Source organism: Aegilops tauschii, chromosome 4 (genome assembly GCF_002575655.3).
Source record: "Aegilops tauschii subsp. strangulata cultivar AL8/78 chromosome 4, Aet v6.0, whole genome shotgun sequence".
NCBI classification, from domain to species: Eukaryota; Viridiplantae; Streptophyta; class Magnoliopsida; order Poales; family Poaceae; genus Aegilops; species Aegilops tauschii.
Genome location: NC_053038.3, coordinates 67513717 through 67531719, shown reverse-complemented (window position 1 = coordinate 67531719; position 18003 = coordinate 67513717). Strand labels below are relative to the sequence as shown.

The following is an 18003-nucleotide window of genomic DNA, read 5'->3' as shown; positions in this document are numbered from 1 at the left end:
GAGGGAAGGTCCACGGTACGTCCCCGACAGTCCGCTCTGGGAGCCCTACTTCCGCCGCCGCCACGCCGAGTAGCTCGAGGCCACCAACGGCGTCGTGCCCTCCAGAAGGCTCAACTCCGAAGGGCGGCGCCGATGGTGGGGCATGCCCGGCCGCACGCTGGAGGCCGTCCTCGAGTACATCGAGGGCGGCAACACGCTGAGGCTGGAGTACCCCGCTCCCCCGTCCTTCTCTCGCCGATGTGGGAGCTCGTGGACGCCGAGGCGCATGGACCCCGGGGCGTCCTCCTCCTCGTCCGGCCGCTCGTCCGGCTCTCCCTGCCTCCGCCCCGTCAAGCCGGAGCCCCAGGACACGCCGGTCAGCCGGCGCACCCGCAACTCCGGCGTCCGCATCGGCGACTCCACCCCCGCCTCTAGCCGCCTCGTCCTCATCAAGCCCAAGCCGGAGCCCGGCCTCCCCGCGGAGTACGAGGAGATAGCCCGGCGCGGCTTCTCCGACGAGGACGCCCTACAGTGGGCGCGGGACAACTACCTCCGCGACGAGATGGTCCGACAGCGCCGGGCCCTGGAGGAGATAGCCGCCCGCAAACATGGGCGCGAGGACGAGCACGGCGTCGTGATCCTCGACAACGACGACGACGAGGACGCCCCCGGACCGTCCAACCCGCCACGCCAACCGGGGGAGGGTTGCAGCAGGGACGGCGGCCGCGGAGGAGGCGACGGCGACGATGACGACGACGGCGGCGGCGACGACTACACGCGGTTCTACAGCCTCCTCGGCATGTAGAATTGCAAAGGGCGGCGGGCGGTGAGGAGCGGCGAGGGAGACGGAGGCCTAGTAGCGTTTTTTTTCCTTTTTTGTAAAATATTTTAAATATGTATGAACTCGCCGAAGTTTAGTTGAATTTGCGCCGTGTTTGTGCTGTATTTTAAATATTAAAAAAAATGTGGGCGCCGCGACTGGGGGGCATCACGTCCCTAGCACACGGTTTGCGCTGGTGCGTCTTCGGGGGCGATTTTTAGCGCCTCCTGAGGGGCCAACGGCTGGAGATAGCTCTTACCACTTTGGGCATGGCATTGTAAATTCAGATGTGGCCCGTTAGGGTTTGTACATAGCTCTTCTTTTTTATCAAAGTTTTGGCGTTTTCTCAAGAAGAAAAGGGCGTGGTTCCATGGTCCCTCTTCCCGACCTTGCCCACAGCGCGGTGTCATAATTCAGGTGAAATTTCACAAAGATCCATATAACTTTATATACTACTAGTTATATATTATAAAACTACACACTGGAAACTTTAAGTGTTCTATTTTCTAATGGTATAATCTTTATGACATATAATTTGTGTACATTATTAAAATTAGAGACCTAGAGATACAAGCAAGACCTATAAACCCAAAAAAGGAGTAAGTGGCGTAAGTAAACTGGCAATACCATAGTTTACCTTTCCATTTTCCATGTATCACCCAAGAATAATATAGTTACAAGAAAATAATTTAAAGCAAGCTGTGTGTGGGAGTGAGAGCGGTAGGTCTTGCTGCCTTCCTTCTGATGATATACATTTTTTTAAGAAACACAACAGAAATGCAGATACTCACATACAAGTATGCACACTAACTCTTATGAACTCACACATTACCTATCCCCATAAAGCATCTTCGAGAGACTGACCCGACATATCTTGAGATTGATGAAATCCTCACATACGCCACGTAATTGACGAACACGCCATACCGCTCAAAGAATATCACCGAAGAACCTGAAAATACAGGAAATATGCAAGCACCCACGCTAAGTCTAGAACTTGAACCAGGGTTGATTCGTTTAACCACAAAAAAACATAACCATCTAAGATATCCTTAGTTCATACAAACTCTTTTTTAAGAGTCGCATTCCAATTCGGGTGTAGCCCTTATACGTAACTATATTTCTTATCAATGCATCGAGACTTTAAGTTCTTTGTGTTTTCTCAAAGAGAAAATGTTTGTTCCACCATCGTTCTGCCCTGACCTTGCCCGCATCGTGATGCTGTAATTCGGAAGATATTTCACTACTATCTGAACGGAAAAGATGACAATATAAGCCTTTTGTCTTATGGTTTGTCTAGGCTTTGGAAGTTTGCAAAATCCGGTGTCCCTTTAGTTATTGTGGGGTGCTACGTCTCACTGAGACCTGTTCTACTGATCGAATTCTCTGTTCTGGAGTTAATTGTTTTTTCCTGCTACTTTGTATACATATACATGATGACAAGCTATAGACAGAGTATTTTTGCTAGATTGAGTATTTTTGTAGTGATCAGTAGGTGTAATTGGGCTGAGATGGAGAGGAATAAGTTCAGAGTAGGTGACATTATCAGCCAGAATCTTGAACATGTCGAGTGACAGGCACCTATTTATTTGATTAAAACACTGAGCACAACTACTTAAGAACAACTTCGCACAAAAAAAACTATTTTGAGTATAAAAGTACTGAGGATTGTTTGGTAGTACAGTGGATTATGATTATTTATTTACTGGACTAGGGTCTCGTTTTAACATTTTAGTGCTTTGTACGAACCAAGCTGGCAAATGCTAACGTTCCCTTAAATTATCTATAACTTTGATTGAAGACTATTAAGGAAAGTGAGCCTGCAAACTACTGGACAGGAAACCATTGTGAATATTTCTCAGCTCTTAAGAAATGATTTCCCCCTTTTGTTGTACTCAAGATTATAGCACAGCCGTACAAGATCACTCCGAAGAACAACGTGACATACTATTTTCTACTGGGCTACATACATGGATCTCATCTTTTATTACCATTAACTCCATACTAATGTGTGCTGACCAATAACATGTTTCCGCAATCAACAACCAAATTGAACAATGTTGCTCCAATAGTGCATTCAACATTCAGGCATGTCGCGGCCCATATATCATGAAGTAAACCTGTTCCGAACTATCTCATAGATAACCCGAGGGACGCTCTTGGACGATTCATCTTCAGGTAACTGCAGGAGCTTCGCTATTCGTGCATATGAGAACTGGTTCTTCGGAAAAGAATCTTGTGTTATGTCTGTCTGAGGCTCCTTGTGGAGCTTTGGGTTTGAGAGTGCCCACTGTATCGCCCATATGGCGAGTGGGCGCATGTAGCACAAGGACCGGTACTCATCGTCATTGTTCCAAGATTCAGGAGTTTGGAATGCGTATCTGAAAACTCAATTTGTCAGCATTTTTGGACAATGGAATGGAAGCCAGAAGAATTTGGATAAAATAATGCATCATCAACTGCGCGATGATCTGAGTATTTGACAAAAAACTACCACGTTAGGGGTTACCGTCCCACGGAACTACCACTTTCAAAAAAGTGACTAATAACTACCAAAATTTCTAATTTCGTGACTAAAAACTACCACTTTTGAAAAATGGCAAGTTTAGACGATTTAAACATCTTTATGACACGCGGGACCCACTTGTCAGGGCTGACGTGGCAGCAAGTTTGTTTTGACCATTAGTGTTGACCGTTATGACAAGTGGGGCCCACATCAACCTTCTTCCTCCTCCTCCTCTCTCTTTGGTATTTCAACAAACATCTTATGTGCATTGAGGAAAGCAGGTGAACTCCGGCCAACGACGGTCTCGAGCGTGCTCATCCAGCTGCCGGCCCTGACCCCAAGACCGAACCACGCGCCGCCGCAGCGCCCGAGCCGCCCGTCCTCTCCCTTGCTCGCACGCGACGCGAGCTCATGCAACCATGGCGCCCCTGAGTCGTCCGGCCCGTACGGGAGCAGCGGTGGCTCCGGAGGCGGGGCGGCGGGCGAGCGGAGGAACTCCGGCGTGGAACGCGCGGTGGTGGAGTAGCTCCCAGTGTTCTGCTTTGGGGCGCTGCGCGGGCAGAAGGCCGGGCTCGAGTGCGCCGTCTGCCTCGGGCGCTTCGATCCGAGCCCACGGAGGCGCTGCGGCTGCTGCCCAAATGTCGGCATGGGTTCCACGTCGAGTGCGTGGATACGGGGCCGGATGCGCACTCCATGTGCCCCGCTCTGCCGCTCCCGCGTCGACCCGGAGGACGTGCTGCTCCTGCCCGAGCCGCCCAAGCCGTCCACGACGGGACCTCCCGAACCGCCGGAGCAGAAAGCTGCCGCTGCCGCTGCCGCTGCCGTTGCGACGGTCAAGGACAAGAGCCAGGACGCAGCCTTGGCTCCAACGCGACCTCGCCTCCTTCCCTTAGATGCACAGAAGGTGCTTGTTGAAATGCCTGAGAGAGACGGGAGGAGGAGGAGGAAGATTGATGATGACGTGTGGGCCCCACTTGTCATAACGGTGAACTTGACGGTCAAAACAAACGGAGTTGACTTTGTCGCCACGTCAGCCCTGACGAGTGGACCCCGTGTGTCATAAACACGTTTAAATCGTCTAAACTGACCATTTTTCAAAAATGGTAGTTTTTAGTCACGAAATTAGAAATTTTTGGTAGTTATCAGTCACTTTTTTGAAAGTGGTAGTTCTGTGGGACGGTAACCCCTAATGTGGTAGTTTTTTGTCAAATACTCCGATGATCTAGACTCGCGAAGATTATCATAAAACAGATTCAGTTTATGTGCCTCAAGTCCGATATTAGCGTGGGGGAAGCCCCGTAATTATGCAAAACACTCACCCAAGTCCTTCTGAAGACCAGGCAGCATGATAGACTCCTTCAGCTGTTTTGAAACCCTCCTCAACCATGCCTTCTTGAATCATAGATGCAGCAAGCGCGTATGTCACGCCTGGCCATATCTCCCTAGATTGCATTGTGGACATGTCCAGTGTACCATCTGGCCACATCCCATTGATTGCTCCCCTGTTACCATCCTTGAACTTCATTACGTTAAAAGTATATATCTTTTCAAGTGCACTTTGTGATTTGTCCTTGTCAACAATTGAGGAGAGGCCGCAGGCTTTGGCATACCTGAAAGAAAGTCACATCGTTTGACGAGTTCATTCATGAATAAGATAATCGACTTAAAGTACATTAGTCAGTGACGTGTTAGACATGTGACAGAAACAACTTTTGAACAGAAATAGATTGTGATGCACATGTGTTTATGTATACACTGGAACTAGAGTACACCCTGGTACTATGATTTGTCACCAGTATTGTGTCACTGCAAGTCTGCAAGCTTTCCTACTCATATATGCAGGACAACAAGAAATATGTATGAAATTTGGGGCATGAGAGATGGCAACATTTTCACCAGCATAATTCTTCAGGCTGCACATAAACAATGATAAAACTAGCATAATTCTTCAGGTTGCACATAAACAATGATAAAAACTGTATCATATTGTTTTGACCAAATTTTCAGCTATTCGTAAAGCAGGATGAATAAAGTATAAATATGTATTTTTCATAAATTTATTAGTTTTCCAAAATCAGGTAAAAGAAGCTAGTAGAAATCAGCATGGACATAATTCATGATAATACTAGAAGCTAAAAAACATAGTGTTCAGTAAATGCTTGGACAAGGGAAGCCAGTAAAAATGTGTTATGTGGCTAACTTGTTTCTATTGCTCTCATTAGGCAATAAAATTGGTTAGACTGGTGAAGATTTGGAAACCAGAACAAAGATAGGAAACATTACAGTCAACAGATTAAGTGATATACCATTGTCCAGCCAACTGATCAGCGTGAATGGAGGTACTAGCTTTAGTGCCAGCATCATCATAATTGAAGTAAGAACCATTCCACAGCTTCTTGTCATAAACAGATTTAGCCTTCTCATACTTGTTCCAGAAAAGCTTTTCAGAAGCTTTGTCACCAACTTCGTGTGCCAAGGCCGACGCAGCCTGAAGAGCAGCCACCCAAAGACCACCACAGTATGCACTTACACCAGCCATGGACCAAACATCATAAGTTTGATCTGGGAAATCCTCATTTTCAATCATTCCATCTTTATCTTTATCAAATTGTTCCATATACGCCATCGCCATATAAACAGATGGCCAAACAGCTCGAGCGAAGGATTTATCGCCTGTGGCCACAACATCTCTGTAAACTTGCAATACAAACTTTGGGTTCAAGTCCTTCCAACGGTCTGTGTTATGGAGTGTGTATGCGTTCACTTTGAACCAAGGGTCATATAGACCAAGATCGTGAGGAACAGCTCCAAGAACTTTTCTTGCCGCCAATTTTCCATCATGTAAGAGCTTGAGTTTTTCAGGGTCGTGCATCATGACAGCGGCAGCGAAGTCTCTCTGAACGCTGAGTTGAAGTTTTGGAAATAGCATGATAAGTGAAAAAGATGAATAGAAATGAACATCATATGTGTTCCACATATAGTATTCAATTCCCTCAAGGTAGAGAAATTGGCCAATGTTCTCTTCACCCTGAAGCAAAGTTGTTCCTATAGCAGAATTTGATGCAAGAGATGCATGAATTCTCTCAAGTACTGATGCCATTTGATGAAGAATGTCAGTGGCAGTATTAGTCTGTGGGTTCATCTCATTGTCATCATCTGTTTCTCCATTTGACATGTCAAGGGAGAACTTTTTTCCTCCAATTGCTGTTAAACTTTGAATTGGTGGCAATCCATCTGTGGAGATGCATCTATGTTAATACTTATGAAATGTAGTCGTCTTCAGTTAATAATTAAAGGAAACAACTTCAGAAAAATACCTGTCCATATAGTTCCTCCGGCATTAAGATAATAAAGTTCATTGAATAGTGTGACTGGATACCTGTTGAAGAAAATTTATGCTATGCATCAGTGTACTCCCGGAATTGTTGGTTTATGAAATTTCAAACATACCATTCAGGAAACCTCTTGTCTTGCAAAATAGGATGCTGCCAATCCTCAATTTGCATTTCCCAGGAACTATGATCTAATAGTTGTCCAGAGTAAACGATAAAATTCAGTAACAAATATAAACAGGAAATCTAATTACCATAGTAATAAGGTAAAAATGCAGGTCTGCAGCTTCCTCTGCAACATTATCTAAGATGACATCAAGAACAAATTAATCTGTTCAATGACCAATTTCACAACAGATTTTACATTATGAATTGGTGTGCAGCAAAACAAGGAAGAACTGTTCCCACAACCAGTGCTTCAAATGCAAAAGCTTGGTGCATGGTAAACGTTATTTGTTGTGAATACTCATTACTCTGGTATGAGGAAGTATATTGATAGGGATCTCAACTAGCAGTTTGGGTGAGACTAGCAGATAACTAACGAGTTCTTTTTTCGAGCAACTGGCAGGAGCGCTGCCTCTTCATTAAGTAAAAAAGAGTTGACCAGTTAACGAGGTAAACCAGCCAAAACCAAAGAACTAGCCAGTTTTGGTCAGTTCACAATGCAAATCGGAAACATGGAACCATTATGTTCTTTCTTTTCTTTCGAAATAATACATTTCCAAAGCTATGAGGTTCCTTTAATATGCAGTGCACACTCAAGAACAAAAATTATTCCATAGAATCTTCGGGGAGGAAATGGACCATACTAAGAATGGCATCACGGGCAAGGCTTGCAGCTGCATCAACATCTGTGCCATAGAATTTTGTATAACGCCTGCAAACCCAGGAGAGAAGTCAGTTTCAGTTTTTCTTTTTACTATTTTATCCTTTTCTGGCAAGTAATTTTCTTGGCTTCTATTCTAACCTATGGTAGGTTTTTCCACTGCAGAACTTTACTTCAGGGGAAGCCCATGCAAGTGAAAATGAAACATTCTGGGTTGCCTGAGGAGCAAGCTTAACTGAAGCTGCAATAGCTGCTCCTATTGATGTTCCTGGTTTGGAGGACGTTGATGAATTGACAGGATCAAGCAGATCAAAAGATCCATGCTGCCAAAATGGAAAGGAAATTGTGCCAGCTTGTTATTAGTATAAATTTATTTACTGAACTGTCCTATTGCCCTACACAGAATATTTAAATCCTTAAATATCAAACTGAAGAAAATAAGGTTTATTCTGGTTTGTAAAACTTTTAATAAGAATATATGTAAGCATGAACTCAGAACACAAATTAGGTTTTCTATATTGGAAAACAGATATCTCTGCATCAGAACATCTTGATGTGAATGGTAGATAGCCTGTGGACTATACATGCCTAACCCACAATTCATAAGAAATAATTTCATCTAGGAGTTGCGAATAATATACAGCAAAGTGCATATAGAACCTCAGTACTGTCAGGTGAACCATTTTTGCATGTCAAAATTAAGTTCTGTTGCAAAAATGTCCAGTTCAGAGTTCCAAACTTAAGTGCCTTGCGAACATTAAGTAATGCGATATTCAGTTTTCCAAACTGAAATGGCTGATACAACATAAAATATCAAATTTCAATTTCCGTACCAATATCCTACTCCCTCCGTCCGAAAATACTTGTCATCAAAATGGATGAAAAGGGATGTATCTAGAACTAAAATACGTCTAGATACATCTTTTTTTATCCATTTTGATGACAAGTATTTTCGGACGGAGGGAGTACTTTCTAGCAGATTGAATTATTCTAAAATGTTCAAAGCATTGTGTTCATATATTACAGGAGAGCCCTACTGAGCGTAATGTAACAGAAGTGCGAAAAAATGAGGGATCTCAAGATGGGAACAAGACAAGAGATACACATACATACATAGAGGGCGGCCCACAGTAATAATACAGAACAGCAAATATTTAGTAACTAACTCTATCAGTTAAGCAAAGAGCACAAAGTGTCCCGGACATTGTAAGAAACTGTCCTTTTGGACCTCTAACTCTGATAGTACCGTCTGTCTCCAAAGTCTCTTGCAAAGAGGCACCTAATCAAATATCTTCCTATTGCTCAGAATACAAGTGCACTAGCACCAAAGAGTAACCAGTTCATTGAAAGATAATTTGATCACCCCAGCCTGCTGCATTGCCAGCTTTAGCCTAGAAATGAGATTTCTTATTTATTGAAACAAAACCTACACTCCTGACTGCCTTAAATAGCCTTTATTAAGGATTTGGACGTGACAGTGATTTCAACACTTCTTTCCTGATTTCCCTAATATTTTCCGGACATCTAGACTGGACGACTTCTCTGGATCGACAGGGACTTCTTCTGACATGTTTGTAATTATAACTACAGGCACATACCAACTCGACTATCTGTCCAGTCCCAATAGTGATGTCACTACAACGCGTGCTGCGTGCCCACAAGAAATGAGCCTAGCCCACTTGATTGGGGGAGTGGATGTACAACACCACAACATCAGTTCAAGTCCTCATGGATGCGAATTTGGGTTCCCATCTATACTGTTGGGACTCCGCCTACAGTTTTCTTTCAAAAACAAAATACATGTCCAACAATTAGACAGTCTAGAAATTAAGTGTGGAACACACAGCATAAATTTAGATGTTAAAATAACTAAAAACTTATACAAACTAGACACAGGAGAGCTGCCTGAGATAACATCCATTATCTTCCATCCATCACAGAAGAAGCCAAAGAAAGATTTAACATGCAAAGTACATACGGATGTGTGAAACTTCTTCAAAATCAACTCAAGGAGGTGCACTACAGATGATTGAAGAATGCACCAAGAATGTAAATCTAATGCAGCGGCGGGGGTCATTTACTGCGTATGCAAAATATAACTACGACACAGTGAGTTTAAACTTTAAAGTTTCTGCTTCGAAAATAAGTTTCTAACAAACCTCTTTCACTGAGTTCCACATATCTTTTGCTGTGAATTCATCAGAGTTACCGGACATCATAAAGTAAGGGCATTCAGAGATATGAACACCCTCTTTCTCTTGTGCAGCTATGGCGAAAGTTACTGGTGGCAGTCCATCAGCTGTTCTGCTCTCAATTAAGAAAATCGTAAGTGGCTGAGTTTAAAGTTTACATGATCAATATCATTAGTAATAAGAGATCATGTATTATACAGAAATTTGAACTAGGAAGTTACCTGTGGTGTAACAGTACACCATGCACGCCATCCTTTTCTCTGTTGTCATTAGATTTATGAAATATGAATCAACTATTTATTCAATAAAAGGTGAAAAATAAGCCAAAAACAATCATTCATCAGTGTCTTACGTCATACTAGAATTAGAATGGTATCCTGTGAGTTCAGATTTTCCACCAACAGAGTTCTGCAGATATATAAACTTATCTGAAGTTGAAAGGCCCAGAAGTAGAATAAAAATGCAGGGTATCAAATAAGAACTTACAGCCCATGTAAAAAGCAAAGTCACATCAGCAGCTGTGGTTCCTGAATTAGTTACCTGTTTTTTTAATTAGAAAATCAGATTAAGATGTACTGATGTATCATTATGTTAAAACCAACCATTTAATAAGTGCATTTATGGAAATCCAGGGAAGGAGCATATTACTGTGAAAGTGAATACTGCAACAGGATAACTGCTCTGTTGATAATTGTGTGGAATAATTGGAGAAATCTGACGGCACATTATCTTGAGATCCGGGTCAGGTTCTCCTAGTAACAATAACACAAACTTACAAAAACAAAATAGTTACTCAGAAAAGAGTTCTATAGTTCTTGCAATACCATCATAAACAGTCCAGGCCCTAGGGTAAAGTGCATGATAAGTAGATTTCTGCCCATTCAGATTCCAATCCCAGGATCCAATTCCTGAAACGTTAGTTCCTCTGCAATTAAAAAAGATCTAAGGATATTTTTCCGTGTAAATGATTTATACATCAAAATGCTACCCTATTAATCTATTATGTAGGCTAACTCGATGCATGAACTATAAACTAAGAAAACACTGATATACTTACTTTGGCAAATCCGGTTTCCCAGGATGCAACACTGTCGAATATTTTGCACCGTCTTTGCGGGAAATGAAGGCCTAAAACAAAATGTATTTAAATATCATTCTAAATTGCCAATATTAAATATATATATATATATATATATATATATATATATTTCTGTTTATTTGCTAACTGATAGGAACTATCATAACAGGGTAGTCATAGATCTCACTTGGCAACTAATGCATGGCTGTAACGTGCGGATAAGAGTTAGAGAGAGCATCTAAATAGACCATTTACTTATGAAACTATTGTTCTGCTCATTTCAAATAAAATCTAACTGGTAAAAACATATGAATGTGTAATTGAGTATATGACAACCTAGAGAATGCTCTAAAGGTTTCACTATCATACTCATTAAAACAAAAGATTTGGTCCCTTCAAAGAATGGTGCCTTCGTATTTTTGCCACTTCTGGCGATTTTGTCTCTTCTTCCTCTATTTTGTTCTCAGAGGGTTAAGAACAAATTGTTAGGAGTTCAGTCAGTTTAAGACCAAATTGTTAGGAGTTCAGTCCAGGATGGCACAGCGGCATAAGAACATCACATCTTCTTTGGGCTTCTTTGGGCCACAATAAAAGCCGCTTTAGTAACCCACTTAACTTATTGTGACCCCTGCTTAACCAGTGACTTATACTTTTATGCATATATTGTTTCAGTAGACTAAACCACTACCTTTATAGCGGCTTCTATGCGGCAGATGCCTAAGTGGAACATTGCGCATTGATTTCAACTACAACAGGATCAGATACAGAAAGAGCACATATATGTGCCTAAGTGGGACGAAGTAGAATAGCTAAGACTTACAGAAAATTGATTTGCCATTACTGCCTTATCTTCACAGGCTCCGGGGAACAATTGCCAGCGTTGAAACTCGCCTTTGCAGCTTCTTCCAATACTTCCTGCACTACAGTTTTCCAACAATTAGAGGATAGTGTACTAAAAGTTCCATTGCACAAAAGAAGAGTTTTGAAGCATGCACTACTAAAAATTACTAGGAGAAACTAAAAATTAATTCTATGAGGGGCTACAATATTTTTATACATATGTAGAGAAAAAGTGCAAGTGCAGAACACACTCGTCCATGTATCAGTGTGATACTTGCCTCGGAATCAATTTTATCCCTAGTTAGCACAATTAATTATATGCAGGAGACTACAAGTGCAAACATGATTTATTAGCATACTGGTCAATAAATAGGCTTTAAATATATATGGTTTTCCCATAGTAAAAGTTCAGATCATTGAAAATGGATGAATAAATAGGATGAACAAAAGACTCAGAAAAAAAATAGAATGAACAAATATATCAAACCCATTTGTCATCGGAGTTATTGGAACAAGTTAGATAAAGGTAATAAATGTAACAGGTACATGATAAACTAGCACTGGATGGAAAGACATTCAGAATCAACTAAGCTCACTTGTATTGCACGCAGTTAAGCAATGTATTAAAGATTAAAAGTAGTAAAGCAAGTTTTCTAGTGATAATTTAAAAACTATGAGATGCTACACTCAACATTGATAAGGAATACATGTTACACTGAGTGAAGTAAAGTAGGTATACCCAATGCCTCCAAGTGGAACACCCTGACCAGATTTTGCAGTGCGCTTCTTCATGGGATCAATAATAGCAGTCTGTAAAAAACTAACAACGATAAGAAAGAGCATCTGTAATTGGGGAAACTCCACACAACAATGAGTGGTACAAGCAAACATGTGAAAGCGTACTCGTCCTTTTGAAGTTTCCTCAAGGATGTGTCGACCAAGACGTAAACCAAGACCAGCCTGCAACAATGAAATGAATGTAAGGCAAGGAGAAAACACTAAAAAGAATGTGAAGAACAAAGGAAGTACAGACAACAACAATCCTAGTAAGCACCCAAAAAATGTCAGAAAAAAAGCAACACATACGAATTCTAGTTAAGGTTGCCAATAATCATTGTTATTCTTATAAACAACAGCTGGACTACTAAAACAATTATGCTCAGATAAATCTCAGCAGACCATAAGATTAAGAATTCCATAAAGGAGAAGACATACCATCTGCCGTATCTCCCTCCATGTAAGTCCAAATGACGGCAAATCATATCTAACATGGCTTAGCTTGTGTTCCCATGTCAACTCTGGAATTTGTCCAGGATTAATCTTTTCCTGACAAGAAAAAAAGCAACACATACAAATAAGAAGAAAAAAAAGGATGAATGATAGTCGTAACTATTTGTCTATTTCCCTTTTTTTCCTTTTCTTTTGTACTTGATTCACACATTCAAATTGGCGGTTAGAAGAGTTAACTATGGATGATGTGCACAGTGGTCATCTTTCTGTATGTACACTATTAAGTATTTTGGACTGCATGCTACAAGGATTTGCTTGTCAACAGAGAACAAACAACTGTTATTGACAGGGAAGGTGAATAACAGTAGATTTTTCCTTGTAATACATCAAGACACAAAACCGTTTGCGTTTTGTCAGAACAAAAGGTATAAAAAGGTTCGAAAAGGAACAAAAGGTATAAAACATTTCGATTGTCAGTAGAATTCACAAAGTCATCATGGTAGGGAACAAATCTAGTGGCAGCTTACAAATGAATCTCGGAAGAAATAACTCACTGAATTAGCAATACTTTGCGAAGGCGAACTGTTCAGAGACACGCCGTTCGATGGCTCATGGACATCCTTCACCATTCTTTCTTCCTTTGAGCTGGGCCTGCAAACAGATTGAAATCTGAATGTGTAACAAGTGTAGTGCCTTGTAGTTCCTAACTATCTGAATATGTTCATTAGAAAAAGCATATAGGATGGAACAAAAATGTCAGTTCAACTCGAGATAGGAACGCTGTTAGCCACGAAGATACAGAATATCTAGCATCCAAGGAGTTGCATGTGTAAAATAAATATGGTATTTGGTGCGATGTAAAGCTTGACATGGTTGGTTTTTATCGGCCTTCATCAGTATAACAGTGTGTCTTAGACAAGTACAGATAAGGCAGATGTAAACAGAGTTGGCAAAACCACGGTAAACTGAAGCTGACGACACTGCTGTGCTGACTCATCAAACTTCAATAATAATATAGTAATAAAAAGGATTCCTTGCTTTTACTTAATTGCAAACACAGACAAACAACGGACCACGGCATCTCATATAGTATCAGGGAGAACTGGATTTTTCAGAACAGAACAACAGACCACGCCAAATTCTCAACGCACGCATTGATTACTAGATGAAAAACAGTTTTATCATTCTATCCAACTGCATGCTGCGAACACCGCCCTTGATAAATCGCAGAGAAAAAACAACACTGGCAATCCTACCGGAGGAGTGGGGGAAGAAAATGGGTAAGGATGATCCCCGCAAGAACACCCCCGAGAAGCACCAGCCTGCCGGGGCGCGAAAAGGATCCCCTCCTAGAAATCGGGAGAGGAACGCTGAACCGATTCGAGCGGCAATGGGGAGGAAGAATCTGACCTTTCTCGATCTGGAATCCGCCCGCCGGGGATCTGAGCTCCGCCCGCCCGCCCCAGAGACTAGTCGGAAGTCGGGAGCGCGTGAGATGGAAGAGAAGACGATGCCGGCCCGGGAGTAATCGTAACCACCACGCACCGACGTGGCTTCTTCACTTGTGGCTTCAGTTTACCGGAGACTGGAGAAAAACCCACGATTTTGCGGAAAGGGACATCTCGCAGGCAGGGGTTGCTTGCTCCCGGACGGAGATTGATCATCACACAAATCTGATGCCCTGCAGCTAAGGCAATGTTTGTTTATTTTTATTTTGAGGGGAAAAAGTACAGTAAATTGTTTGTTAGTGCCACGAGACAACGTGTCTAGCAGCTGCTGCTGAGTCACTAAGAGTTTGCTGCTGAAGCTACCTTTGTAGGTGTGCATGGCCTCTTACAGAACATTTCGAGAAAGTTCCGCATCTCTGATGCATCAAGATTTAAGTTGTAAACTTGTCATTGGAGGTCGTATTTTTCAGAATTTAAGTCAGGTTTTTCGAAGATATGGGTTTAGTAGTGACTTCGTCAATCTTAAGATGATATGACAACCCAGTCTCCCAAAGATGCTCGCAAGAATATGGCGTATATGTGTACGTTCATAGGAAGATTGTACGTGCGTATGCATGAGCGTCTCTGTCTATACCGTGTCTGAAAAAACATTCTGAGAAAGCTGCTAAACTAAATTAGATTGAACGAATTTCAGATGACTTTTCTCTGTTCAACTTTAAGCCTTTAAGCTTATGCACAATTGGTTGTGTTCGATCTCATAGTCGTTTTCCAACCATCAAGCGGCTTGAAGGTAAGCCCGGAAAAGAATAAAGAATAGACTTGAGTGTTTGAAAAAGGCGCAAAAGTCTCACTGTTATGAGTTATACGCATCACCAAGGGACAGAAGGTCTGGCCGTTGGTGTGACCATATGGCATCATCTTTAGTTTTTCCTGAACAGTTCCTCTGAGAGCGATGCTCAGTCGGCATGCCACATGCGGGAGTAGACTGCATGTTTCATCCCTATACTTGTTGGCTTGTAACAAAACCATCCTTGTACCCGTAAAATTACTTCAGTCCACTACAAACACCATACATCACTATGAGCGGATTGAGTCCTGATTATCGTCTTCGCTGTGAGCGCCGCCGATGGCACCCATACATCACTTCAGTCCACTACAAACACCATTGCTGAAACTAGAATGCCAACTTCACTTCAGTTCACAGCAAACTGAACAAACCATAGCAGAAACTTAACCATAACAGTGCAAGTAGGCATTCATTTAGACAACAGAGCAGCCAGCTCCATCATGTCGTGGACGCAATCTTCGTCATTGTCACGCTGCCCGAGCTTGGAACAACAGTACATGGGGGCCTGTATATACACGCGCACACCACGCTGCGCATCCACGCCTCCACTCGTGCATGATCAGCACACTCCGGCCCACGCCCAGGACGCACCCTGACGCGCTCCACGCAGGCGAGCTCCAACCGAACGCCACCGATCACCCCGCTACTGCTGCGAACTAACTCACACACACAGCCATACGCTAGTCAGACAATGCCCAGATACACCTTTATCGAAAAAATGCCCAGACACACACCAGATACTGGCCATACATGCCTATTATTTGCCATACTGACTCACCTATTATTTGTGTGTGAGATAACTTGCATGAGCACTAATTATAACGATGAGAATGTAGGGTATTATATTGCTGAACATATGAATTTGGTAGTTTCATCAAATTAATAAAATGTAGGAGACGCTGGAGTTAAACAAATTTACGGAAGAATCTTTATAGGGGAGTCCCTAGAGATTTAGGGGTGATGTTGGACTTGCTCTCCTGGCCCTGATTCCTCTGATGACCCCCTCCCCCCACCCGACACATACCCTCCTGAGCTCTATCCATCCGATGTTGGACATGCTCGGCATCCATGTTGGGATGGAGAGAGAGAGAAGAGGAGGGGAAAGAGGGACCCACACACACACACATATAATTATATATAGACAGGGGGATTTATGTGACGATTGCTGTTGAACCACAAGAATATCTAATGTGTATGTCCCGCTACAACGCACGAGCAATTAGCTAGTACAGTTAAAATAGAGATATTGTCCTCTCTATCATTTCATTTCCAATGTAGATAAAGGAAGTGCTTCTCTTTGTTAGTATATGTTTCATCAACTAGTCCCATCGTTATTGTTTAAGTGTTTTTGTTGAACTGCACAAAAATAGAGATTGGAATGTCTCAAAGCCCCTCCTTGTACTACCGATGTACATTGATGTTCATAACTGGCAGAAGGTGTATCGGGGAGAATTGGGTCGATTTCCAGTACGAGGCCTACCGTATGAGGCATCGCACGGGCCATCTCGCCCTCGTAGCATGGCATACTGTGATAGTACTGTTGTATTTTTTTATTAAATCTATTCTATCGCGATCTTTTCCCATTAAGAAAATGAAGTTTCTTCTATTTATTAGTGTATGTTTCATCAACTAGTGCCACTATCATGTAATCACGCTTTTTCATTATCTGTGCAAACAGGGTTATTCAGCTACATTTGGGTGGAACTGCACAAATGTACGGATGAAACCAACATATATGCAGAGTGCGAGGTGCCAATATCTAACATAAACGTGGCTTGGAAACGTATATATGCTCGGATGGTTCCTCAAGTTCTTGCCGACCCGCTGCAGAATATTTTAATCTGCCGATGTTTGGCTTGCACTTTACATGTTTTTTTAGGGGACACTTTACTTGTTTCAGTGTTGCAGCAAATCCTCTAATCAAATAGGAGTAGCTTATATTAGCACTTTTCTCGGGAGTACTCTTTTCTGAAAGAAGCACCAATCAATTTTTCTTTATTTGTACACATTGTCACAACTTTGTTTTAGGTCCAGAGCTATTTTAGGGTGATTGCCGTAGTACTCGGAGACTCGGAGTACTGCCCAGTACTTACCCGTATGATTTTCATTAGCCGTCACATTGATTGTAAGCATGAGCAGATGGAAGATTAGGTTAGTGCGAAGCTTACCTTAAATCATACCGTCGCCGTTAAAACGAGGCGAGTGGCGAGGGAATCATGGAGAACGGCGGGGAAGCGACGTCGCGCCATCCGATATCCTCTTGCGGTGGGAGAACGAATACTCCCGTGGCTCCGGCTGGCACTGCACCCTCACGAACGACACACCGTACTCGATCAATTCGTTATCCTCTGGATGCTTGACCTTGGACCTGTACGCCCACCACCTCCGCCTGACTTTTGCCTCAGGCGAACCTGTCTGCTCCATCGCCCAGAGGAGATACTCGATGAACTCGAAGGACTGCGGCATGACTGCTGCCGGGGAGTACATCGCCAGCCTCATCGCCGTCGTCTCGCTCTTCTCATACATTGCCACATGGCCCTCACTGTCCTCAAAATCTCCCACTCATTTTCAAACCAAGTAAGGATCTCCTTCTACCTGGCTAACTTCTCCTGGTCGCCGCCGGCGATCTGCCCGATTCGCTGCTACATCCTCTCCATAGATGTGCTTCTGAGAGGTCCGGTGCTGGCTTTCGAAGATGGGAGGAGAGACGTGAAGGAAATATGCCCTAGAGGCAATAATAAAGTTGTTATTTATATTTCCTTATATCATGATAAATGTTTATTATTCATGCTAGAATTGTATTAACCGGAAACTTAGTACATGTGTGAATGCATAGACAAACAGAGTGTCACTAGTATGCCTCTACTTGACTAGCTCGTTGAATCAAAGATGGTTAAGTTTCCTA

At 42.5% G+C, this 18003-nt stretch overlaps 1 protein-coding gene across 11 annotated transcripts; it reads right to left on the bottom strand.

The window, feature by feature from the left end:
* Nucleotides 1–2644: 2644 nt before the first annotated feature.
* LOC109774573 (uncharacterized) lies at nt 2645–14490 on the bottom strand. Of its 11 annotated transcripts, none has more exons than XM_020333315.4 (20): nt 14214–14490; nt 13358–13454; nt 12789–12899; nt 12477–12533; nt 12313–12383; nt 11554–11653; nt 10713–10783; nt 10480–10580; nt 10304–10407; nt 10142–10195; nt 10008–10063; nt 9877–9915; nt 9623–9767; nt 7605–7786; nt 7447–7514; nt 6756–6828; nt 6623–6684; nt 5612–6539; nt 4625–4915; nt 2645–3180 (listed from the first exon to the last, which is right to left on the bottom strand). In XM_020333315.4, exons 2-20 carry the CDS (start codon nt 13430–13432, stop codon nt 2907–2909), a joined length of 2862 nt encoding a protein of 953 aa, XP_020188904.1. In that variant the 5' UTR covers nt 13433–13454; nt 14214–14490; the 3' UTR covers nt 2645–2906. The 11 variants fall into 11 exon arrangements, with proteins under 11 accessions (XP_020188904.1, XP_020188905.1, XP_073352392.1 ...); XM_020333316.3 differs by having other exon boundaries at nt 10304–10404; XM_073496291.1 differs by having other exon boundaries at nt 11554–11648; nt 14214–14486.
* Between the last annotated feature and the right edge of the window lie 3513 nt (nt 14491–18003).

What these genes read in the sequence shown, in the direction of transcription:
- LOC109774573 (XM_020333313.3), bottom strand. Translation starts at nt 13,432, where the DNA reads ATGGTGAAGGATGTCCATGAGCCATCGAACGGCGTGTCTCTGAACAGT. An exon ending in GTTCCACTTGGAGGCATTGG is followed by an intron (nt 11,654 to 12,312) that starts GTATACCTACTT and finishes GGAAAACTGTAG; the next exon opens with TGCAGGAAGTATTGGAAGAA. An exon ending in GGTGTACTGTTACACCACAG is followed by an intron (nt 9,768 to 9,876) that starts GTAACTTCCTAG and finishes AATTGAGAGCAG; the next exon opens with AACAGCTGATGGACTGCCAC.